This window comes from Panthera tigris, chromosome B3 (genome assembly GCF_018350195.1).
Source record: "Panthera tigris isolate Pti1 chromosome B3, P.tigris_Pti1_mat1.1, whole genome shotgun sequence".
In the NCBI taxonomy this organism is placed as follows: Eukaryota; Metazoa; Chordata; class Mammalia; order Carnivora; family Felidae; genus Panthera; species Panthera tigris.
Genome location: NC_056665.1, coordinates 17150665 through 17175549, shown reverse-complemented (window position 1 = coordinate 17175549; position 24885 = coordinate 17150665). Strand labels below are relative to the sequence as shown.

Here is a 24885-nt window from a genome sequence, read left to right as displayed (position 1 = left end):
TCTCCACATCCTCTCCAGCATCTATAGTCTCCTGATTTGTTCATTTTGGCCACTCTGACTTAGCCAGAAGTTTTAAAAATTTTTTTAATGTTTATTTTTGAGAGACAGAGCATGAGCGGAGGAGGGGCAGAGAGAGAGAGGGAGACAGAATCGGAAGCAGGCTCTAGGCTCTGGGCTGTCAGCATAGCACCACATGTGGGGCTCAAACCCACAGACTGTGAGATCATGAGCTTAACCGCTTAATGCCCCTCTTTAGCCAGAAGTTTTAAAATAAACAGAGAATAGTATCTTCTGGCGAGAACAGTAATGGAAGGGAAGGCTCTTCTGTGCCAAGCTCACGCGAGAAAGGGCCGCCCGCCAACCCCTTCTCGGAACCGTAGCCTCCTCTGGCTCTGTGGCCAGCCTGGATGTCAGTCACCCTCCTTTTTGCTCCCAAGGTCCACTCAGCTGGGTCTCTCTGCATTCTGGGTTCATAAGAAGTACACCCTCCTCCCCTGGTCATCCTGAACCCTTGTCCAAGCCCAGGCCTCCCCTGGGTCCAGGCCGCTGGCTGTACCACAACACCGTCCGTCCTTCTTCCTTGTGCAGCCTCCTGCTCTCCGGCGGGGGGCGGGGGACGGACACCTCCTGTGGTCCACTGAAGGCTTCACAGAGGTTTGCGGCCCAAGTGCCACCGTGGTCCAGCTGGTGAGACCCGGCACAGGCTTCATGCCATGTTCTTTGCCTGCCCCCTTGCCTAGGCAGGGCCCCTCGCACCTTCCCGCCTTGTCAGGATCTGGCTACACGTCTTCATAGGACTCTGATTCATTTGGCTCAGCCTGGACCCGAGGCCAGAGCCCGGGTGGTGGGGCAGGCAGCAGGCAGCCTGGGTGGTGCTGGACCGGGACCTCAGACCCTAGATGCACGCTCCTTCTGTCTTGTGGCCTTCCCACCTCACTGCCAGCTGTCCGGCCCCAGGCCCCAGAAAGAAGCTTAGAAATTGCATAGGTGGCACGAAAGGGAGGGTCACTGTCAGGATAGCTGTGATCGCTCCTAAGCCTTTTTTTTTTTTTTTAAGTTTATTTTTATTTATTTTGAGAGAGAGAGTCCAAGCAGGGAAGGGCAGAAAGAGAGCAGGGGGAGAGAGAGAGAGAGATAAAGTGAGAGAATCCCAAGCAGGTTCCACAGTGTCAGCACAGAGCCCAATGCGGGGCTGGAACTCACAAACTACGAGACTATGACCTGAGCTGAAGTCGGACGTTTAACCGACGGAGCCACCTAGGCACCCCTCTTTAGCCAGAACTTTTAAAACAAAACAGAGAATAGAATCTTCTGGTGAGAACAGTAGCAGAAGGGAAGCAGTGGAAGTCAAGAGTCAGATGCTTGACCAACTGAGCCACCCAGGTGCCCCCATTCTTAAGCCTTATTAGTGAGAAACCAGAGGCTTCCTGCACTCTAATTCTGGAAGTAATGTTTCACTGGTGGCTCCAAGAGACACTTCAGATAGGACGCTCTGTAGGTTTTTGTTTGTATTTTTATTTCTTGGCACTGTCCCCATAACACCTGTCATGCCAGACTCTGTGTAAACCTAGATTTGTCCTCAGGAAATGAGAGGTTGGGTTTTGGCCCCGGGGAGGGTCCTGGTTCCCCGGAGCGAAAGCGGCGCGGGCCAGTCGGGCCGTCAAGAGAGAAATGGCCCAGCTGCCTCCCTGCTCTCAGTGCCAGTGCCCGCGTGTGGGGGGAGGCCACAGCAGGTGGCCCCGGAGCCACCGTTCGCGGACGGGCCCACCGTCTGTCTGTCTCCGCCTCAGGTTTGAACTGATGCGCATGTGCTGGCAGTACAACCCCAAGATGAGGCCTTCCTTCCTGGAGATCATCAGCAGCATCAAGGACGAGATGGAACCCGGCTTCCGGGAGGTCTCCTTCTACTACAGCGAGGAGAACAAGCCGCCCGAGCCGGAGGAGCTGGATCTGGAGCCGGAGGACATGGAGAGCGTCCCCCTGGACCCCTCCGCCTCCTCGTCCTCCCTGCCGCTGCCCGACAGACACTCAGGACACAAGGCCGAGAACGGCCCGGGCCCCGGCGTGCTGGTTCTCCGAGCCAGCTTCGACGAGAGACAGCCTTACGCGCACATGAACGGGGGACGCAAGAACGAGAGGGCCTTGCCTCTGCCCCAGTCTTCGACCTGCTGATCCTCGGATCCCGGATCCCGTGCAAACAGTAACGTGTGTGCACGCTCGGCGGCGGGTGGGGGGAGAGAGTTTTAACAATCTATTCACAGCCTCCTGTACCTCAGTGGATCTTCAGAACTGCCATTGCTGCCCACGGGAGACGGCTTCTCTGCAGTAAACACATTTGGGATGTTCCTTTTTTCAATATGCAAGCAGCTTTTTATTTCCCTACCCGAACCCTTAACTGACATGGGCCTTTAAGAACCTTAATGACAACACTTAATAGCAACAGAACACTTGAGAATCGAGTCTCCTCACTCTTTCCCGGTCTCTCTCCTCTCATTATCTGTCTCCCTCCCTCTCCCCCCGCCCCTTCTCTCTCTCTCTCTCTCTCTCTCTCTCTCTCTCTCTCACACCTTTCTCTTTCTTTCTGCTTCATGATAGAAAAACATTTGCCGCAACCCCAGCTGGGACGCCCTTTTGATCAGATTGAGGAAATGGCTGTCCCTCCCTGCGGCCCCCACCCCCATTGCCCCTGTACACACCTGCCTGTCACCGTAGGTCTTTATAAACAAAACAAAACAAAACACCTTGAGACGGGATTTTTTTAACTGTATCTTTAACCTTTTTAGGGACGTAACGAGATTTAAAAAGGGCCATCATTCATTCAAGGTTGTCACCATTTTAATGCTGCCAAATTCTGCCAAAACCCTGAACTTCCTCCCTCACGACCCCCGCACTTATCTCCTTGTTTCCAGAGGCATGGGGCGAGCATGGTATCTAGTCACGTCATTTAAGAGCCACGTGGATGATGCACTCCATCTGGTCGCCCCTGGCGTTCTTTTCAAGTCTTACGTTCACACAGGTCTGATCGCTTTCTGACTAGGCTATTGTTTGGGGGGAAGTGGACAGGATGGGATTTTCTCTCGGTGGAGACTGGGAGAAGTTGAACCCGGCTTCCCTGCCCCTCTCCCCCACCCCCACCTGCTAGCCCCCCCCCCCCCGGAATTGTGGAGGAAACAGGCCCTGTCGTGAGCCTGGAAGACAGGCTTTGAGTCAAGGTCATCCACATGCCAGTCTCCTGTCCCCCCCGCTCCCGGCCCCCAGGACACAGATGGGAAGGGGTTTCCAGGGACTCAGCCCAACTGTTTATGCAGGTTTGCAAGGAAAAGAAATTCAAACACCACCACAACAGTAAGAAGCAAAGCAGTAAATGGATTCAAGCATTCTAAGCTTTGTTGACATTTTCTCTGTTACTAGGACTTCTTCATGGGTCTTACAGTTCTATGTTAGACCATGAAACATTTGCATACACATCGTCTTTAATGTCACTTTTATAACTTTTTTACGGTTCAGATATTCATCTATACGTCTGTACAGAAAAAAAAAAGCTGCTATTTTTTTTGTCCTTTATCTTTGTGGATTTAATCTATGAAAACCTTCAGGTCTACCCTCCTTCCCTCTCTGCTCACTCCAAGAAACTTCTTATGCTTTGTACTAGAGTGCGTGACTTTCTTCCTCTCTTCCCAGTAATCGATACTTCTCGAACATAATTTGCCATGAACTGTTTGATGCCTTTTTATAAATACGCCCTCCCCTCCCTGCTCCCCCTGCCCGTTAGTTACGTTCTCACCCGTAGGCTGTGTGGGCACGAGGCTGGCGAGGGAGGCAGCGCCCCCCACCCCCCACCCGGCCTGCTCTCTCACCGCGCTGGAGTCTGTTACAGTGCAAGACATGACGCAAACTCAGGTCAGAAAACAAAAGGTTAAATACGTCGCACGTCCTCGTTCAGTGTTTCTAGTCGCGTTGTTGGACAGTCTCACCTTCACTTTCCCTCACCTTCGTTTTGGTTGTGACACACATATCTCTATTTTTTTAATTCCTGGGTACAACAGCAGTTTGAACTGCAGACGCTAGGCATTTGGATTACTTTTTTTTTTTTTTTTTTTTTAATGGATATTTAATCCTTCCATCCCATGAAAAACAGCTGCTGAGTCCAAGGGTGCAGCGGAGCGGGGTCTGGCGGGCCCCTCCATGGCCTCCGCCACCACCCTCCAGACCCACCTACCTGTCTCCAGAACCAGAAACTCCCTGGGGGGCCTCCAGGGCACTGGCGGGGAGGGAGCCACGGGGGTGGCCTCCTCAGGGTGTCAGCCAGCCCCCCACCCCCACCCCCTCCAGGGTGCAGGGCCAGAGGGGCCGGGTCGGGCATGCATGGGCACCATGGTGGCCGATGGCCCTGGAGCCCTGTGCGCTCCCCGGGGTTGGGGGGGGGGGGGGACCAGAGCCCTGGCGCTGGCTCGCTTCTCCTCAGCCAGGAATCCCAGTCCTCGGGCCCGGGGGTCTTGTATTGTTTAGTTTTTAGCACTTCTCACCAGAGTGATGACAGCACCCGAGTTGCTTCTGGGATGGAAATGTTTCAATTACGAGGAGGAACAAAGCTAAAGTCTGATGGTTGCTAGTCGTGACTGGAGACGAAACACGAGAAAGCAAGCATGTCGTGCTTTTTCTGGTCAGTACCTTAAGTCCTGCGATGTTCTCTAGCCTCTGCCCCATGGTTTTTCTCCCTTAAGAAAAAAAAAAAATGAGAAAAAGAAAAAAAGTTAAGAAGGTATTCTATGTAGGAGTTTTAATTTATTTTGTGATACCAGTTTCAATCACTGTAGAGAAGCCCCCAGTGATGAATTTAAATACTGAGGAAAGGGTTTTGTGTGCGTGTGCGTGTGCGTGTGTGTGTGTAAGACAGGACAGTTTTCGGGTTTCTTTTGGTTTTTTGGTTTTGTTTTCGTGTTTTTTGGTTTTGGTTTTGGTTTTCAAACATTTATCTACCTCACTCTTCTTTTTTATATGTGTATATATACAGAAGAATACATATCCCATCTCTCAGCACCTGACAATATGCCATTGATATCGGTAACCTCATCCACACCACAGGCCGAGCACATGAGGCAGGGAGAGGCCAGGAGGCTGTATTCGGGGGTCGAAGCAACACTAACCCGCCTCTCCGCTCATTTCAGACAGCTTGCCTTTCTCCCAGATGTCTCGTTTCTTTCTCTTCCTCCTCCTCGCTTGGTCTCCTGAGAGGCTCCTCCTTAGGATTCCCTTCCTGGCGGGCGGGGGGAGGCCGCCCGGCTGTCCCAGGCCGTCACTGAAACGGACTTTGCGCAGAGTGAATGACACACAGATTCTGTCATCAGGAAGAGCGCTCGTTTTGCAGGTTTTGAGGACAGGGAGCACCGCGGGGGGGGCAGTCAGTCTCTGGGCGTAACCGCACCTGTACGCGTGCGGTGTCCGGGTCTCGGGCCGCTGCTCTGGCCGCCGAGGCCCAGGCCTGCGCCGGTTCAGTTCGGTGGTGCGGCCACATCAGCGCTTTGAGCGCCCGGCCCGCCAGGCCTCCTGCCCGAGAAAGCAGGCCTTCCTGCACTCGAGGATGCACGCGGGAGAAAAGCTTCCCCTCCCCCCCCGCCCCGCCCCCCAGACTGTTCCTCCACCTCACCCTCCTCTCCTCCTCCCCCGGGGAAAACAGAGACCAAACCTGCGGGCTGGAAGGGGCTGGCGGTCGGCGCCCGGCCTCCTCCCCGGGTGGCACTGCCTCCCGCCCGGGGCCTCACCTCCATCCCATCACCTGCTGCTCCCCGGGCGGACGGCGCGCTGCCCGCTTCCAGACGCTGCTCTCGCAGGCACCCGGTGATCCTATCTGGGAGACGTGGTGGCGGTTTTCCCGAAGGGCGGTGGCTCCTTTCAGATCCCGCACCGCAGTTCCGTCCTGCGAGCACACCACTCTCTTTCCCCAGCCCCCTGGCATCTTAAGGTCACTGAGAAATACTGTCGGATCAGGGTTTTCTTCTTCCGCACTGTAGGTGACCCCTGGGAATAGTAGCCTCTCCTCTTTTGCACAAACCTACCGGTTTCCACAACTGGATTTCTACAGATCATTCAGCTGGTTCTAAGGGTTTTGTTTCAACTGTCCTCGAGTTGTTGGTGTCCTTCTGTCTTTGTTTTACGTAGGTGGTTTCTCTTTAAGTAGAAAGAAAACACTAATAGCGTAGTGCCCATCCTAACGAAAGCTTCAGAAACACTTAAATAAAAGAAAATTTTGCTTGCGTGACGGTGCAGTCATTTTACTGGACCAAACCACCCACCTTGACTTTACCAAGGCATCATCTGTCCACAGTTCTAGCCTCATTTTATGCTGATTTTCCCACCTCTTCTTGATTTTTCTCTTTCGTATGCTCCACATAATTTAATCAAGCTGCGTTGTGGCATTTTTCCACGCAACCTCCTCCTGACAGCAGCTCACGCTGCTTGAAGTGACGTGAACCACTGAGGCACATCATGGAATTGATGTGAGCATTAAAACGTTAGCACACACAGCCCTTCCCCGAGGCAGCAGGAGCTGGCGTGTTCTGGAGACACTGTCGAACGTCCGCTGTGTGACGCCCAGACCACTCCAGCTCTCCTTTGTGGGATGTCGTGACGTTTGACACACAGTTGGAATGAGCTTCCTCCTTGGAAGATGGAAGACCGTGTTCGTGGCCGACAGCGGCCTCTCCTTCCAACCTGTCTCTTAGGACTTGGGACGACATTTCAATGGTAGGAAAAGTGGCTTGGTAAAATTAAAAAAAAAAAAAAAAAAAAAAAGTGGTGACTGTGGAACTACCCGACGGCAAAATGCTTGGCGTGAGGTGCGGTGTGTTTTGGTCGGGATAACAGATTTCCGAGCCAAGTATGATGCCAAATTCTAGGCCAGTCTGTCCCACCAAAGCCTCTTTCTCAGCGGCTCACCTCCGTTGGTGGGTGGCTGTGCGTGATGCAGGCTGCTGTTGTGGCAAGGTCGCACTATAGCTCAGATCGGTGAGAAGGCTAGGATGCTTGGCCCAAGGTCCTCAGCTGTCACTGCCGGGTCCTCCCGGGGTGGCCAGTGTCAAAGGCAACTCCTTTCCAAAACATAGGCACCCTCCGGTTGACAGTAATGCTCCACAGTATGCCTTGGCCCATTCCAGCAGTCCCAGAAATGCATTTAAGGTTTGGGGTTCTTTTGTTACTGTTACTTCTGTGTTTGTCGGCTGTTTTTGTCATTGTTGTTGTTTTTGTTTTGTTTTTTTAATTTCCTGGGCTAAGCAGCATTGGGCGATACGGACCAGATCCACTCTCTAAGCACCAGTGATGAAAGTCAAACTTTCTTCCTCCCCTCTGACTAGTCGGTGGCACAAATGAGAACTTCAAGAGAGGATGTTGTGTAGATTGAACCTCTGTTGCCAGAGATGCTGAAGATACAGACCTTGGACAGGCCAGAGGGTTTCATTTTGGGCGTCCGGCTTAGATGGCTAGTTGGTCATTTAGAGAAAAAGCAGATGAACAGCCCTTGAGGGTGGGATGATCAGGCAGCGGGAAACCACTGTACCAGGGTCATGACGTGACATGGAGCAGAGTGGCGAGCAGAAGGGTACAGGGCTAGCAAGCAGTGTGGGCCACGTTTTGAACTTGATGGTTTCTGACGGTATCAGACCACATCAAGGCGCAACAGTCATCCAAGGGCATTTGGTTTCAACAAATAAACTGACATCCTACTTTGGAAACGGTCGTTGCAGTTAAGTGAGATCGTTCAAGAATGCGAACTGCATCACAACGGTCGGTTGTCAGTTCTGGGGCATGACTTTAGGGTTTTGTTTTACTTTGTTATGCAAGAACATAATGATCACTCATCTGTACGTCCACGTTTGTGTGTGTCCACATCTTTCTGGTCAACATTGTTTTAATTAGTCACTCATTAGTGTTTTCAATAGGGCTCTTAAGTCCAGTAGATTACGGGTAGTCAGTTGACGAAGATCTGGTTTACAAGAACTAATTAAATGTTTCATTGCATTTTTGTAAGAACATAGAATAATTTTATAAGATGTTTGTAGTTTATAATTGCCGAAAATAATTTAAAGACACTTTTTTTCTCTGTGTGTGCAAATGTGTGTTTGTGATCCATTTTTTAGGACACCTGTTTACTAGCTAGCTTTACAATATGCCAAAAAAAAAAAAAAAAAAGTTTTTGTTTTTGTTTTTTTTCCCCCTGACCCAGGCCGTTGGTTCACCCTCTTTTCCCCCATGCTTTGTGCCCTAGTTTATAACAAAGGAATGATGATGATTTAAGAAGTAGTTCTGTATCTTCAGTATCTTGGTCTTCCAGAACCCTCTGGTTGGGAAGGGGATCATCTTTCACTGGTCATTTCCCTTTGGAGTGTAAGACTGAAGGAGCCTCATTGGCCAAGCACACAGCAGAGGCGTTGCAGCCCAGCGGTGGCCCTGGCACTCCTGAGCATCTGGTTTGGTTGGTCGGGCCGTCACCGTGGGCATGCAGTGCCTGGAGAGGGAAGGACCTGATGGCGCGGTGATCACAGCATGCAGACTTATCACGCTAATGATGATAACTCTGTGCGCACGGGCCGTTTGCTTACATGCCTCATATCGTGATTAGCGCTTTGTTCTAACAAGGAAGAGACCCTATTTCTTTTATTTAAGGCAGAACACCGAAGATACATTTTTCCAGTCCAAAACAAGTCCTTTTGCGTAAAAAGTACACACACACACGCAAAAATGTGTTTAAGTCGGACTCCATTTCCTCTCGCTCCCAATGGATTATTGGCCATGTCTACACTACTCCACAAAATCTCCATCGTTAGAAACATCTGGATGTTTTGCACTACATGGGAGAAAGGTCCAGAAACAATTGGTTTTTTGTTTTCAACTGTTCATTCAGATGTTTGGCGTTGCATACACACACCCACAGGTGGAACAGGTGCTTGGCGAAAACACCTGTCTGCTTTCTAAGCCAGTGAGGTTGAGGTGAGAGGTTTGCCAGAGTGTCTACCTCTGGGGCAAAGAGAAAAAAGAATCAAACCAGAAGGCGCAATGGAATGGATGCATCGCAAATAATGCATTTTCTGAGTTTTCTTGTTTAAAAAAAGTTTTTTAAAAAAGTATAAAAAAAAAAGGTAATAACATGGCCAATTTGTTACATAAAATGACTTTCTGTGTATAAATTATTCCTAAAAAAAATCCTCTGTTTATATAAAAAAAATCAGTAGATGAAAAAAATTTCAAAATGTTTTTGTATATTCTGTTGTAAGAATTTATTCCTGTTACTGCGATATACTCTGGATTCTTTACATTATGGAAAAAAAAAGAAACTTTGTCTATTTTGAATGGCTGAAGCTAAGGCAACTTTAGTTTCTCTTACTCTGCTTTTTTCTAGTAGTTAAAGTACTACATGGTTTAAGTTAAATAAAAAGAATTCTGTATGCATTTTTGGTCTCTGATTTCGTTCCCCTCCCTTTCTGGAAGAGTCCCCACGCTTCTGAGGCAGGGGAGCTGAGCTACGTGTGGCATGTGTGTGTTCACACATGTCGCTTGGAGGTGTTCTGCGTGAAGGCTTTGCTTTATTTCTGACAGCTGAGTCTTTGCAGCATGCAAATTGCCGAAGACGGAAGCTCTTCTCCCTCCCTCCATTAAATCAGCTAGCAGAAAATTTGAATACATAAGATAGAGAAATCTGTACTTCGTTTTTGACTGATCCGTAGACTTTTCCTGTACCTTCCACTGACAAAAGTTAGGCCGAGCCAGGTTTGCCCTCGGGTGACTCTGGGACGAAGGACTCCAACTTCGCATTTCCCTGTCCCTGTTGGTACCTCGTGGCCAGCATACCTTGTCAGGAGGCATGTGAGACCCAAGCAGGCCCACACGGGGGTGTGGCCCCCTGGCGGTGTTCAAAATGTTACTTTCTAGCCGATGACCTTGGCCTGTCCCGGGGCCTCTACAATCTGGGATTCCTCCCCCCCCAGGGTGGGAGTGGGGGGAAGATGGCTATAGTAAGAAATGTGAATATATGTTCAAAGGCAACAAGCTGTAAGTGTTCTGGAATCAGACCAGAAATGCATACGCACATCAGGCAAGCTGAGCATTTCACGAAACTTGGATGGTAAGAAACTACACTCCAGGAACAAGGTCAGACACCGTGTAAAGGGCAGGGTAGCAAGGTGCGGGCAGCAGAGGTCAATCAAAGGCCACAGTTATTTCAGATCCGATGAGTCGCACAAATACTTGGACCTAAAAACAAAAGGCCTTTCTCAAAGAGAGGGCTGTCTGAAGCTCTTGGTGTGGCCCCAGGGTTTCTGCTCACCCCTGGCACTCGGGACCGTCAGTAGCCCGATGAATACAGGCAGACGCACTTCCGAGGCACCGGCGGGGGTGTGGGCTGCCGTGGGGACAAAGGACCCAGGCGCGGCGCTCCCACGATCCCGGGCCGATCAGGGTCGCGCTCCCAGCTTGTGGCGGCGCCTTCCGCGCCCGTCCTCAGCCGGAAGCGGCCGCAGTGTCTTCTCAGGATGAAGGTGCTGCGTCTTTACAAACGTTAGAGCCTCTCCCCACCGCGCCACTTTTTAAAGAGCACAGATCCCGCGGGGCTATTTCTGTACTTCCCCGGCGGGTCCAGCCACAAGCCCAGACTCCGCAAGGTGTGTGTGCGGGGGGGGAGGGGGAGGGTGCTCACACATCCGTTCTCTCACCAGATATTCACGACTCTGCAAAGGAAGGACTTTACTCTTCTTCGGATAAGCAAACATACAGACGTGCCCAAGACCCCCCCCCCAGCTATTAAGTGACCAACCCAGGGTTCAACCTGTTTAAGCTGGGTCAGCTCTCGGACTCAGAACCGGCAGGCAACAGCCCCAAGTAAACAGGCCCCAGGATGTACGGACAGGGGGATGTGAGTGGGCCCTCTGGGATTCTCCCTGAGGAACATCAGAGGTCACACAGCAGGAGATGACGGGGACGGTCATGAAGAGGGAGCTCTGGGCCTCCCAACTGGCTGACATCTAAAAGTTTATAAAACATGCATCGCCTGGTGCCAAGCAGTCTGAAATGACCCCGAGGCTGGGTCCCGAGGCCCCCTGCTTGCCCGGGCCTGAGACAGAAGCTACAGGGGGTGGAGGGTGGGCACGGGGCTCTGGGTAGCAGGTGTTTGCCTACAAATACAGAAGGCTCTCCACTTTAGCAACCAGGGTGGCCGGACCCACGCGTGTGCATGCTGGCTGTACCATCCTGCTTGGCTGCCTTTGATCTGCTACAATGTGACTCTGAACTGGTTTATGTCAACCAAGCGAGTTTCATTTGCAAAAGGGGTCCTGTAAAGTCTGTTCCAAAGGCACAAGTGTGCTAGCTAATGATCAAACAAGCAAGGCCCTCCCAGTTCCTCTGTTATTAAGCTGCAAATGCGTTTTCTTATGGTGAAGGAATCTGGATACTAAGTGAATAATGCTTTTTTTTTTTAAGGTAATTAAATAAAAGTGATAGGGAGCACAACAAGGAACAAGAAATTTCCCAGACCTTAGCCACCTTCAACCCCTTCCTCCAAAAAAACAATGTATCTCGTTGGATATCTGCCCCTAGCAAACACAAGATAAAACCTTGCTTTGAGCAGCTTGGCACAAGACCCAGTGCCAAGTGTTTGCCCAAAGGCAACATGATAGCTGAGAAGGGGAGATTCTGCTTCTAAAAAGTAAGTATAACACCCATTGTGGCAGACGAGCCAAACCTAGCTATTCTCCTTTAACACCAGACACTAAAGGGGTGCCTGGGTGGCTCAGTCAGTTAAGCATCCGACTTCAGCTCAGGTCATGATCTCGCAGTCCATGAGTTCGCGCCCCACATGGGGCTCTGTGCTGACAGTTCAGACCCTAGAGCCTGCTTCAGATTCTGTGTCTCCCTCTCTCTGCCCCTCCTCTGTTCGTGCTCTCTCTCTCTCTCTCTCTCTGTCTCTCAAAAATAAATAAACATTAAAAGAAAAAAATTTTAATGGATAAAGGGTAAATTTTATCCTGTGTATGAGAACACAATTTTTTTAAAAGACATTAGAAAAACCAAACACTAGAGACCCAGTGGCTCAGAAGCTGCACCCAGCACCTGGAGGCATGAGCTGGGCGGCCAGGAACGGGGTACCCAGCGGCAGCTACACCTGTGTTTCCCCACGGCCAGCTGGTCACAGATCACCCCGTCACACGCAGCTCTGCCAAACAGGTCTGCGGTTTTAGCAATCCGGGCAGGATCACACAGGCCCGCTGCACAGTCTTTTTAAGAGGGAAAAAAAAATTACTAGGATTTCATTTTATTGTCATGAAAACCATAACTGAAGCTAGTTAATCCCTTGTGAAATGTCTGCCTTTCAGAGTGTTCTTCTCTCTTCTGACAATAAAATAACCCTTTGTGATTTCGTTGGGCTAATTTAGAGCTTTTTCCCTCTGTGTAAACTGTTTTACAAGCCATTTTTAAAAAGTCTCTCAAAGCACAGTTGAACTCTGCACACGGGATTGAAACATTTAATTTTCTCTAAAGGAGCAGTCCCCCCATCGGTTCCCCGGGTCTGGAATCACCGAGGTTGAGTTTTCTGCAAACCGGGCTTTGAGCTCGGGCTTTTTCTCATCTCGTCCAGCACGTCCTGGGAGCCAACAGGATAATGGAGGCACGCGGACGAGGGCCGTGCGCCCATTCCCATGATGCAAAGACAGGTAGCAGGTGTAATCACAGACATATCTGCAACCACACCAAGTGCCACGTTACTCCTGGCGCGGGCCTCTCACCCCAGGGCAACGTAAGCAAAAGGGTCTCCGCAGCACCCCCAAAGCCTGAGGGGGGTAGGCTGCCACCCAGGAAGACTTCGGTTTTGTTCTTCTGCCTCAGAAAGCGCACGTGGCTGGGAGTGAGCCGGGAAGAGACTGACCCTTGGTCTCACCGTCCCACGACCATCAAGTGGCCGGGCCTGGGAAGGGACCAGATTTTCAAAGCGACTAGCCCCAAACCCCTTTTCCCCTAGGAACCCCTCTCTTTCGTGTCTGCACTGAGTCACTTCTTCATTCATTCTCTTGTGGGCGGGGGGGGGGGGGGGGGGGGGGGGGGGAGGAGAAACTATCCACTGCGGGTCAGAGTTCGCAGGAACAAGGTAAATCAACCTGTGTGGGGGGCTGAATCAGAATAGTTAACTCACAACTTGGGCCGCAAGAAATAAAAACAAAGCATCCACAGACTTTAGTGGCTCTGGAAACACGCCTTCCCATCTCTTCTCTAGCAAGGCACCAAAGGCCCGGATGGGGGGGGGGGGGGGGGTTGGAACCGAGACCCCGGGGGGGAGGGGGCGTGATGACCACGCGCTGGTCTGCACCGCGTGAGCAAGTGGCCCGCTGCACGGCACAGGATGGCCTCGGGTGGGGAAGGGGGACGACCCTGGAGGGGGGCTGGTCGTGCGGCGGCGCGTCCTCCCCACCCGCCCGGGGAACGACCCCGCCGCGCGCACCTGCCCGCATGCCGAGAGCAGAGCACCTGCGCGCCCTCCACCGCCACCAGCTTGCCGAGCGCCCTCGTGCTGACCCCGGACGCGATCACTTCCGGGCCATCCGGAAGGCCCTCGCCGCGAGAGCAGGCCTGAAGCCCCGGACGTCGGCATCCCAAGAACCTCGGTTCTTGGCGCGCTGTTCCAGAACGATGGCCTTGGGGGAGGCGTCCAGCCCGATGTGCACGACAAGCTGCAGAAGCACAAGGGAGGACCGAGAGCATAGGGAAACCGAGGTCTGCTCTGCCTTCCCGGATGTAGCTGAAGGGCCAAGCCGAGGGAGAACCAGCCCTGGGCCCAAAGCAGCTCCAACCCCACATCTGGCCGGCACAACCTCCGGGATTCCCCGCCGACCGCCCCTCATGAATGTGCTGGAATGAAAAACAGCCGGATAGAAACCCATGCGGCATTTCATTTAACCGCTTTTATATGTCCAAATATTCTGGCAGGAAAACGTATTCCCTTCTTTGCCCCCCAGCGGGTGGCTAAGGCTCGCACAGGAGAAGCTTCCCATTTCTGGAGAATCTTCCAGCTCTTTTATGAAACCCTAATAAAGGAAGTTAGTAACAATGCACTAAAATATTGCCAGGGTTTTTTGAGCTGATTATTTTTCCTCTTTGAAAAAATAGCTGCGGAGCATTTTATCCACACACCTGAGTCTTAATGGCTTGGTGCTGCACGTTGTGTTGATCTCATCATCGGAGCTTCCTGTTTTGTGGACGTTTGTACAGTTTTGTCCATTTTGGGGACAGTTTTTCATATAACTCTATTCGGATTAAAAAAAAAAAAAAGGCTGGGCGTCATGAAGATGAGACCTCCCTCCGCCTCTCTTCCAGTCCCAAAAGGTCCTCGCCCCCGCCCCCCCCCACCGCCGCCGCCCCCCTCCCCCCCCCTCCCCCGCCACCCCTCCCCTCCCCCCTCCGCTTCACCTCACAGCCCACCTGCCCTGCCTGGGCATGGCCAGGACCCAACGCAAGGGCCCCTCTGTTAGGTGGAAACTATCTTTGAGTCACGGCAAGGAATAAAGATTCCCTTTATTTTCCTCCTCTCTCTCCAGAATATTCTTCCAAGACCTACTCTGTGTTTCAGCTTAAACTCTTGAAGGCACACCCAGAACCTTAGAAAATCGGCTAGTACCTCACTGGGGGGAGCGTGGGGGCAGAGTGCACCTCCACCAGCCACTCTAGAACCAGAGTCCCGGGGTTCACAGCTCCGGGGCCCCATCTCCTCATCATCCCAGCCTCACCGACTCCCCAGCCACCATTTCCTTGCGGTTGAAGGTCTTCCCAGATTCTGGTGACCCTCTGCGTCACTTCCCTGTAATCTACAGGCAGCTGAAGAACCGCAGCCCCACCTCCCTGCGACTGTTCGGGCCCAGCTTGGACATCTCCCGCAGAAAGAAGCAGGTAGACTCCCCTTCCTTGATGCAGGGCCGGGGAGAGTCCCTGAAAAGCTAACACTTGGGTCATTGATTCTATTCCCTGGGGCCTTTTTATTTTTTTTAAGTTTATCTTTTGAGAGAGAGGGAGAGAGCAGGGAGGGGCAGAGAGAGAGGGAGAGAGAGAGTCCTAAGCAGGCTCTGCACTGTCACCTCAGAGCCCTATGTGGAGCTGGAACTCATGAACCCTGAGATCGTGACCTGAGCCCAAATCGAGAGTCAGACGTTTAGCCGACTGCGCCCCCCAGGCGCCCCTCCAAGGGGCCTTCTGTGGGCCTGGACCCTGCCCTCAAGGAGCTCACCTGGTGGCAGGGGGCCCGCAGGGGAATCACGGTTCCTGCCCCTTAAGTCACGATGTGAGTACCCCAGAGGCGTATCTGACCCAGCCTGTGGGTTAGGAGCCCGTTCACGAAAGGGATGCAGGGAAGGTGTAGGGGGACAGATGAAGACAAGCCGGATGAAGGAGCTAGGGAAGGGTGTGCCGGGCAGAGGGAGCTTCGGGGGCACAGAGGAGCACGAGAGCCTGAGCCTTGGGGAAGCACAGGGCGACTTGGCGCAGGGCGGTGGGCGTGGGGCAGCGACAGCCTTCTCCCGTGTGTCCTGCACCAGGATACTTAGCGCCCCTGGACTCCGATCGGAGCACTGACTGCCTGCAGCACCCCTAGGCATTTTGACAAGTAAGCCACCACCGCCAATGGTGTATCAGGGAGCACTGCCCGTGGGGAAGGGTGGGAACAGAAGCTAGAGAAGCCTGTGGAAGCCAGACTGAGCGCTCAGCCAGAGGCTGGACTTGAAGCAAAAGGAAGCCATCAAAGGATCGTGCACAAAGCGCTAATGGGTCAGAGCTTCCCCCTAAGAGGACGGAGGGAGAAGTGGGCTGGAGGGCATCATGACGTTGACTTGGGACCTGCTGACTTTGAAGGGGGAGAACCCGGTCCCTTGGTTCCGTGTGTCTGGAGCTCACAGAGAGGATTCTGGGAAGACAGTGGCCTGTCAGGGCTACAAAGGCATAGGTTTAGGCTAGATCCAGACAGAGTGAGGGGTGGGGGGCAGGGAGAGGAAAGAAGGGCCGTGGGGAAGACCCAGGGTCAGGGAGCACTGTCCTCACAGGCAGGAGTCTGGAAGGAAGAGAGCCAGGAGAGTGAAACCTCAGGCACGTGCAGTTCACAGTTATTAGACGTTAAATCAGGAGCCTGAAGGCCAAGTCCTTTTCCTGCTCTGGGACCTGTGCTAATCACCAAGATGGTTTCGGATTAGCGCCTGTGTTTCTCCTGACTCCCTCCCCTGGCATTTCCCGACATCCAGGAGCATGCATCCTCGGATGGAGATGGCCGTCCGGGTGCCAGGCCTGCCCAAAGGTCACAGACGGGACATCCGGGGCCCTGCCCTGGGCTGCGGAGGAGACGGGCAGGAGTGATGTGCCCTGCTGGAGGGCTGCCTCTGCTGCACTCGCTGAGGACCGCACTCCTGGCCAACTTTTGGTGTCTCAGGTCCGTCCCCGACCAGCTCAGCCTTCCTAAGGGGTTCTGTCCCGCCCACCGGACACCCACCCAGAAGCCCAGGTCCCTCGACCGGCTCAAGCTTGCTCTCTTCCAAAAGTGCCAAGATCACATCCCCATTTGGGGCCCGAAGGGAGACTTCATTCATTTGCCTGATTCTGGTGGTGGGAGGCGGGGAAGGAGGGCCAGGTCATGCGGGGCAGTGCCTGGAGGGCCATGGAAGAAGCAGGCCGGCATTCCAGGGGCCAGACAGACCGAGGGGTTCCAGCTCTTGTGTAGGGAACGAGTGAGACGTGAGCACTGAGGTCGCACAGGGCCCCGGCCCCTCTGGATGCTCCCAGAGCAGGAAGCGGGGGCTGGACGGCATCACTCCGGGGTCGCCTTTGCCTTTGTCAGGAGGGTGAGGAGGCCGTGGCTTGGCTCCCGAGCTGCTTCTCAGAACCCAGTCATCTGCGAAGAACCGGTTTCTTCTACTCGGTGGGGTTCCCGTGGGGTCTGGCTCTGAGCAAAGGCTACGGAGGAGCCCCCAAACCAAATGAGGTTGCCTGGGACTCTGCCTTCAGGGCTGTCCCCCGCAAAGGCTGCTGTAGTTCAGTTGTCCACAGAAACGTCGATTAATTAATGCGTACTAAGCCTGCGAAGACGCGGTTCCCCGAGGGACGGGGGCGTCCACCCTGAGCCGTGCAGGCCCCGTCAAGCCCAGCACCCACCGGCCTCACAGAGGAAGGCTACTCTGCTTCCGGGCTGGCCCACACAAGCCCAGACCAAAGCGGGCCACAGCAGGAGCCCCCTCGTCCCCCCCCCCCCCACCTCAGCGTTTCCTCTCCACCCACCCCACGCCAGCTGAGAGGAGAGGAGAGAGGAAAGCCTCCAGACATTTTCTAGGTCTTCCGCTGCGGCCTGGGCCCCGGGACCGGCTTCGGGGAGCTTCCTCACGTGACCTTCCCGTGGCTGTCTTAACTAAGCGCCACAACCTGGGTGGCTTGGAACCAAACTCGATCACCCGAGCCTGCAGGAAAGAAGTCCAAAGTCAAGGTGTCGACAGGGCCATGCTCCCTCTGGGCCTCTAGGGGAAGGATCCCACCTGTTTCTTCCAGCTTCCAGAAGCCCCCGGGGCAGCCCTCGGCTTATGCGCTATGTCTCCGGTCTCCACGTTGTCTTCCCTCCGTGCACGGCTGTCTCCGAGTCCAGATCCCCCGTTTTATAAGGAGGCTGAACCCATAACACTGTCTGAGACCGGGCTTTCCAGAAGGCTGATGGCATGGCTCTCGCCAAAGTAGAAAGCACCGGGAGGCCAACCTGGAGCTCTCCTTGGAATTCACAGAGCTGGTGCGGGATGGAGGGCATTCGACGTTGCACTTGACAACTTTATGTTCTTTATTTATCTGAAAAACGATTCCCAGGGGATTAAAGCGCCCTGCTTCTGCTCATCCGGTGTTTCCTTTCCAGCTCCCAGCCGGATGCCCAAACACACTTGACGACGGGCCGGCACTGGCACGCATCCGCTGGATTCCAGCAGAACTCCTGGGCCAGGGCCGGACTCCAGAACCAGCCCCGTGAAAACCGCAGCACAGGAAACGCGGACATGTACTTCAGGTGGAAAAACCACAGGTGTCACAAGCTGCCTCACGTCAGCTCGGGTCACTTTTTGCCAGCAAGCAAATTAAGAGAAACTTCGAATATGTGGAGATGCCAGAATTGCACATGAGGGATTCAGGACCATTATAAACTGGCACTTGTCCACGTATCGCCTTGGAATTACTCTTCACGTCTCCCTGGGGCATTTTCTCTTTCTTTTTTTATAATTTTTTAAATGTTTGTTTATTTTTGAGAGAGAGGGGGAGACGCAGCATCCGAAGCAGGCTCCAAACTCTGAGCTGTCAGCACACAGCCCGACTTGGGGCTCGAACTCACAAACCGCGAGATCATGACCTGAGCCGAAGTCGGAACTCCACCGACTGAGCCATCCAGGCGCCCCTGTATTTTCTCCTTCTAACTCGAATGTCACCCTTTTCCTCTTTCTCTCCACTGTTGTCCTGACAAGAGAGGAGCCTGCCGCTTGGGAGGTCTGCCCTGTCACCAGCGACTCTTCTAAGGTGCAGCCAGCCTCCCCGGCCAGGAGGTGACCACTGCCATCCACGCCGGGGCCGGAAGTCTTGAGGCTTTTGGGGTCCTTCGAGCCGGGGCTGGGGGAGACAACTAAAGCCAACAGACACCCCCTGCAGAGGACAGAGGACAGAGAGGGGAGGGACTCTTCCTCCAGAGCCTGCAGACCTCGCCTGGCCCCTGGCCCAGCTGCTTGGACGGCCCTGGAAGGACCACAGCCATCCTGAGGTCACCAGGACAGGGCGGGGATCGGGGGAGGGCTGTAGTAGTGTAGGAGGGTGCTATGGACTGAAATGTGTCCCCAGCAAAACTCATCTGCTGAAGCCCTAAGCCCCGATGCGATGGTATTTGCAGATGAGGCATCTGGAGGTGCTTAGGTTTAGACGAGGTCAGCAGGGTGGGGGCCCCAGGATGGGATTAGTGCCCTCGTAAGAAGAGGGAGAGAGGCCAGCGCCCTTCTTTCTCTGCGGTGTGAGGACACAGACAGAAAGTGGCCATCTGCAGGCCAGATGGAGGGTTGTCACCAGAATGCGAACCTGCCAGCACCTTGATCTCAGACTTCCCAGTCCCCGGAACCAGGAGAAATAGACGTCGTTTAGACCCCCCCGGGCTTTGAGACTGTGTCGTGACAGCTGGAGTGGACTGGCACGGGGCTTCCGGTCAGCAACGAGATAAGGCCTGGGTGGGTCTCAGATTCATGCCAACTCGTCCACCCAGCTCATCGTGAGGTTTAAAGTGTCCCACACAGCCTGGGACTGCAGACAGGATCTGATCTGGGGTACTGAGGAAATTTTTCTAACTGGCAATCATGGAGAGAGTCTCCGGGCATTGCCTCATGTGGACAGTCAGCTCACTCTCTCATTCTCTCCCTCTCTCTCTCTCTCTCTCTCTCTCACACACACACACACACACACACACACGTACACACATGCACTTGGTGCCCTGGGCCACCTACACAGTGCCCACGGCAGACATAGGCATTTTACAAAAAAATAAGCCAAGCCAGTCTTCATTGCCAGCCTCAGCCTGGAATGAGGAGGGTCCAAGGCGGAATGGGGCCCATACACCAACGGACCCCCAATTATGGTGTCGCAGGGAAAGGCATGGGCTTTGGGGTCAGGAAGATGCTAGTTTGACGCCCGTCTCTGCCACCTTCCACTGGCTAAACTCGGCCATGTTATTTAGCCTCAGTGCACCTCAGTTTTCTCATCTATGAAATGGGGAGAATTCGCAGTCAGAGGAGTTTTCACAAATATTAAATGAGATGATTCACAAAAGGTGCCCAGCACTGTGCCTGGCACACGGTCAGGGCTTTATATCCTCGATCGTTGCTCATAATTAATGCATATTAAATTGAGAAAGTCAGGCCAAGATTTATTGAAAGTGACATTTAGTAGAATCTGATGAGCCCGGGGCCTGTCAGAAGCAGCGAGTCGAACATTCTGCATAAAGCAGAAGGCAGGCCGGCTTTCTGCCGAGAAGGGATGGTTGTTTTAGCAAAGAGAATGTAGGTTCTGGGCAAACCTGGAGAGAGCCAGGGGTTTGTGTTTCCCGGACTGGCACGCTTTCTCAGCTAGGAGTGCAGAATGTTTTGTGCTCAACGAGGGGAGGGACGGAGCCCAGTCTCACCACCCTTGCCAAAGTGGCATCCAGGGTGTTGCGCCAGCCAGAGGAATGACAAAGCTGGGCCGGGCGCTGGGTGCCCATGCGGGGCCCATAATGCCTCAAGAAAGCCTTACCGCCCCAAGTCGCAAAGGTCCTGGGGTAGCCGGGAGCCCGCCTTCTGCCTCCTTCTCCCACTTCTTCCTGTCTCCCTGTCGCCTGAAATCTGGTCACCAGGAACACAAGGCATTTGAACAAAGGGAACTGATGGAAGGAAAAAAGACACCAGTTGCTGTCCGAATTTTTTTCAAATCCACCGAGACTGTGGCACCAACTGGTGTTGTAAAACAGTTGCTGTTTTTCCAAAATCCGATGCTCCCCTCTCAGATGAGAGTTCAGGGCTGGTACCAGCCAGTAAGAATGCGTTTCTTCATTCAGTCATTCATGCAAAACTCCCGAGAGCCCACAGTGCTGTCCTCTGCTCGGGGCTTGGCACGTCCTGGAGGGTCCCGTTCTTAGAGGAGACGCGGACTAGAAATGGGAAGTGATGACAGGATCCTGGAGGGAAAGGCTGGGTTGGGACCCCACCCCCCACCCCAGGCTGCAGAAGCCTGGGGGTAAGAGAGAAGGAGCCTAAACCCTGCTTCCTCCACTCCTAACTGTGTGCGTTTGGACAAGGCATTAAAACCTGTGGAACCTCTGTTTCCCTATTTGTAAAACACAGTAAAACAGGACCTCATTCATATGGGTTGCTGTAAAGGTTAAGCAAGGCTGTGCACGTGGGAGTTGCAGTCTGAGAGGGCTGCACGGAGGAGGGGGTTCTGACCAGGGCTTGGAGGATGAGCAGGACAGTGCCAGGGAAAGCAAGAGGGAGGCTTGGAGATGTGTGCAGACGCTTCTGTCTCCCCTCCTCCCTTCCTCCCTCCCTTTTTTCCCTTTACAACGATTTATTGACATAGGAAAACCCCTAAGAAGGAAGAAGTTTTAAAAAAAAAAATCAGAATCTCGGACTATTTCCTGTAGCCATTTATGGAAATGGGAACCCACGGAAATGGGTATCCCTGGAGGGAAGAAATAGGGTGATTCTTTTTATTTTATTGTTACTGTGGTATAATTGACATATAACGGGGCAATTCTTATCTCTTTCTACACTCTAAAATTTTTACAATGGACAATACTATTTTTCTGGTTCTATAAGCTTAAAAAAGTACTTTTCTGGGGCGCCTGCGTGGCTCAGTCAGTTAAGTGTCTGGTTCCGGTTAAGTGTCCGACTTCGGCTCAGGTCATGATCTCAGAGTTTGTGGGTTCGAGCCCCGTGTGGGGCTCTGTGCAGACAGCTCCGAGCCTGGAGCCTGCTTCGGATTCTGTGTCTCCCTCTCTCTCTGTCCCTCCCCCTCTTACACTCTGTCTCTGTCTCTGTCTCTCTGTCTCTCTCTCTCAAAAATAAACATTAAAAAAAAAGAGAAAAAACGACCTTTGCTAATCAGATTCACTGCTCCTGGAGAATGCTGGCTGTGGAGGGCGCTATGCCTGACATCTCACAACAACCCTCCTAAGAAAGGGCTGACAATGTCCCCATTTTACAGACATGGAAACTGAGGCTCAGAAAGGATACGTTTAAAAGAGGGGAGGAGGGGCACCTGGGTGGCTCAGTGGGTTAAGTGTCTGACTCTTGATCTCAACTCAGGTCATGATCTCACAGTTCAGTGAGTTTGAGCCCCCCATAGGGCTCTGTGCTGAGGGCACAGAACCTGATTGAGATTCTGTCGCTCCTTCTCTCTGCCTCTCCCCTGGTTGCGCTCTCTCTCTCTCTCTCTCTCTCTCAAAATAAATAAAAGAGGGAAGGAATTCCAGGAAACAGCCACAAAGGAAATGTTACCAACAGTGGGGTCGAAGGGGGCCTGGGTGGCTCAGTCAGTTGAGCGTACGACTTCCACTCAGGTCATGGTCCCACAGTTTGTGGGTTCGAGCCCCACGTGGGGCTCTGTGCTGACAGCTCAGATTCTGTGTCTCCCTCTCTCTTTGCCCCTCCCCACTTGTGCTTTGTCTCTCTCTCTCAATAAATAGACACGTAAAGACTTTTAAAAAAAACGGTGGGGTCGAACTATTTAGGTAATGGGAAATAGTGAGTAATTTGGAAAATTGGGGTTCTGTTTAAAAAAATTTTTTTAAGGTTCATTTATTTTTGAGACAGAGCATGAATGGGGGAGGGTCAGAGAGAGAGGGAGACACAGAATCCGAAACAGGCTCCAGGCTCTGAGCTGTCAGCACAGAGCCCGACGCGGGGCTTGAACTCATGGACCGCCAGATCGTGACCTGAGCCAAAGTTGGACGCTTAACCGACCGAGCCACCCTGGCGCCCCAACTGGGATTCTATTTAAAAGTCCCTCTCTTTCCCTTGGGGCGTGCGCGCGCGCGCACACACACACACACACACACTATCATTAGCTGATGTCTTGATGTCTGAGGGCACAATACACCTTTCAAACAGGCTTCATTGTTAAGTGGATAGAAGTCTATATTTTCAATGGTTTTCTTAATTCCTCCTCTTTTTGGGGAGCAATTTCTTACCAGATTGCCATTGTTTTTAGACAATTTTTTAAGTACATTTTGAGAGAGAGAGAATGAAAGAGCACGTGTGCAAGTGGAGGAGGGGCAGGGAGAGAGAGAGAGAGGGAGAGAGAGAGAATCCCAAGCAGGCTCCGCATTGGCAGTGCAGAGCCCAATGCAGGGCTCGATCCCACCGAACCGCAAGACCTGAGTCAAAACCAAGAGTCAGATGCTTAACCAGCTGAGCCACTCGGGCGCCTCGGATTGTCATCGCTTTTGTATAAAAACCCTGCCTGGCAAAGAGCTTATTTGAGGGGTATGAGGAGTGTCGCTCAGATATTTTTGCATGTTTGCTCAGGTTCGCATTATTCGTGTTATCTTTTATCTGTGGGATTTTGCAGATCTTATCTGTGAGGATTCCTTGATCATAATTTAAAGGCTAGTTCCATGAAAACTGGATGATATAATCCTGAAACCCATTAAGTTGGCTGAAATACTTGTAATAAATTGAAGTGAGCCAGAGAGGGAGGGTCCCTCTATCACCCATGGCCTCCCTTGCCCCAAGACTGACACGTTTCTCTTTTGGCCTCTGAAAAAAAAATGTTGTATTTTTCACATTGTGCACGGTGTTGTGCAGTGTTACGATTACATTTCCCTGCGTGCCTACGAAGCAAGGCCAGCATCAGTCTAGCTATGAAGCATTGGTCCAGGTTAATTTCTTTATTATTTTCATAGACCGAAAACACAGAAATTCACACCTGCTCAGGATGGCCACTGTGGGGGGAAAACAAACCCAGGAAATAACAGGTGTGGGTGAGGATGTACAAAAACTGCGACCCTCATGTACTGTTGGTGGGAACATAAAATGGTACAGCTGCCGTGGAAAACAGTGTGAAGGGTCCTCAATATATTAAAAATAGAATGACCGTATGATCCGGCAATCCTATTTCTGGGTATATATCCAACATAATTGAAAGCAGGAATCCCAAAGAGGTATTTGCACACCCATGTTCATTGCAACATTATGCGCCATAGTCAGAAGGTGGAGGCAACTCTAATGCCCCTCAGTGGACGAATGAACACAAGGTGGCATCTACTCACAGTGAAATAGTATTTGGCCTTAAGAAGGAAGGGAATTCTGGGGCACCTGGTTGGCTCAGGTGCTTAGCCCCTCCCCAGCTCATGCGCGCGCTCTCTCTCTCTCTCTCTCTCTCAAATAAATAAACATTGAAAAATAAAGACAGATTTTAAAAAAAAAGAAAGAAGGAGGGAAATTCGGACACATGCTACAACCTGGATGAACCTTGAAGACATGAGGCTAAGTGAAACAAGCCGGTCACAAAAAAGACAAACCTCGTATAATTCCACTTCTATGTGGGACCTAAAGTAGTCGGACTTGTAGAAATAGAATATCAAATGGCGGTTACCAGGGCTAGGGGGCAGGAGGAAATGGGAAGTTGTTTTCAACGGGTGTTGGGTTTCAGCTTTGCAAGATGAAACATTCTTGGGCCCTATTGTATCACAATATGAATGTACTTAACGCCATTCAACTGTATACTTAGACATGGTTGAGATGGTAAATTTTATGTGTTTTTTTAATCATAATTTAAAAAATTAACACAGAAATGGAAACTCTAATGTGTTTAATCCCCTATGCCCCAGTGGCTCACCTTGTAAACCCCTCCAGGGAAATGATTTTGGAGCCTCAAGTTGGTGCTGACGTAGGAAGTATTGGCAAGACCTGACCCTCTCTGTACTTGCACCTGTACCGTGTGGGGTTGCTGTGCCTCTGGGTAAGGGGCTGGACAGGGAACGTTGCCTCAGTAGGCCCGGGCTGCTGAAACGCTACATATTCCCAAGAAACTCCTGTCTTCAAGACCGGCCCTTGGCTGGCGGCTGGAGCAGTGCTTTGAGTCCTTGGGATGTTCTCCCTGATAAGGGTGGTTTTGTATGCCTGAGGCGTCGGGTCACGTCATAGTAGCTTGACTGGAGTTTCTGCTAACAGGGTGATTTGCTTCCGCTCTGGAGTCTGAGTAGCTGAGGTCGGCCAGGTGGGCATGCCTATGTGACCGACCGCCAATAAAAACCAAGGCTCACGGGAGCTTCCCGGATTGACGGCACTCTACACTCAATGTCAGATGTCACTGCTGGGAGAGTAACACGTATCCCCG

The 24885-nt window shown here is 52.3% G+C and overlaps 2 protein-coding genes across 5 annotated transcripts in view; one reads left to right on the top strand and one right to left on the bottom strand.

Annotated features, from left to right (window-relative positions):
• Positions 1-2356, top strand: part of IGF1R (insulin like growth factor 1 receptor) — a 299971-nt gene extending 297615 nt beyond the window's left edge. For all 4 annotated transcript variants that reach the window (XM_042988145.1, XM_042988146.1, XM_042988147.1 and 1 more), the window contains one exon: positions 1791-2356. In XM_042988145.1, the coding sequence (XP_042844079.1) occupies positions 1791-2172 (382 nt within the window). In that variant the 3' untranslated portion in view covers positions 2173-2356. The remainder of the gene's footprint in view (positions 1-1790) is intronic.
• Positions 2357-12408: 10052 nt separating this feature from the next.
• Positions 12409-16823, bottom strand: PGPEP1L (pyroglutamyl-peptidase I like). Its single transcript, XM_042987816.1, is given in 4 exon segments — positions 12409-12726; positions 13484-13605; positions 13608-13780; positions 16712-16823. Coding segments are annotated over 4 exon segments (621 nt in total). The 3' UTR covers positions 12409-12512.
• Between the last annotated feature and the right edge of the window lie 8062 nt (positions 16824-24885).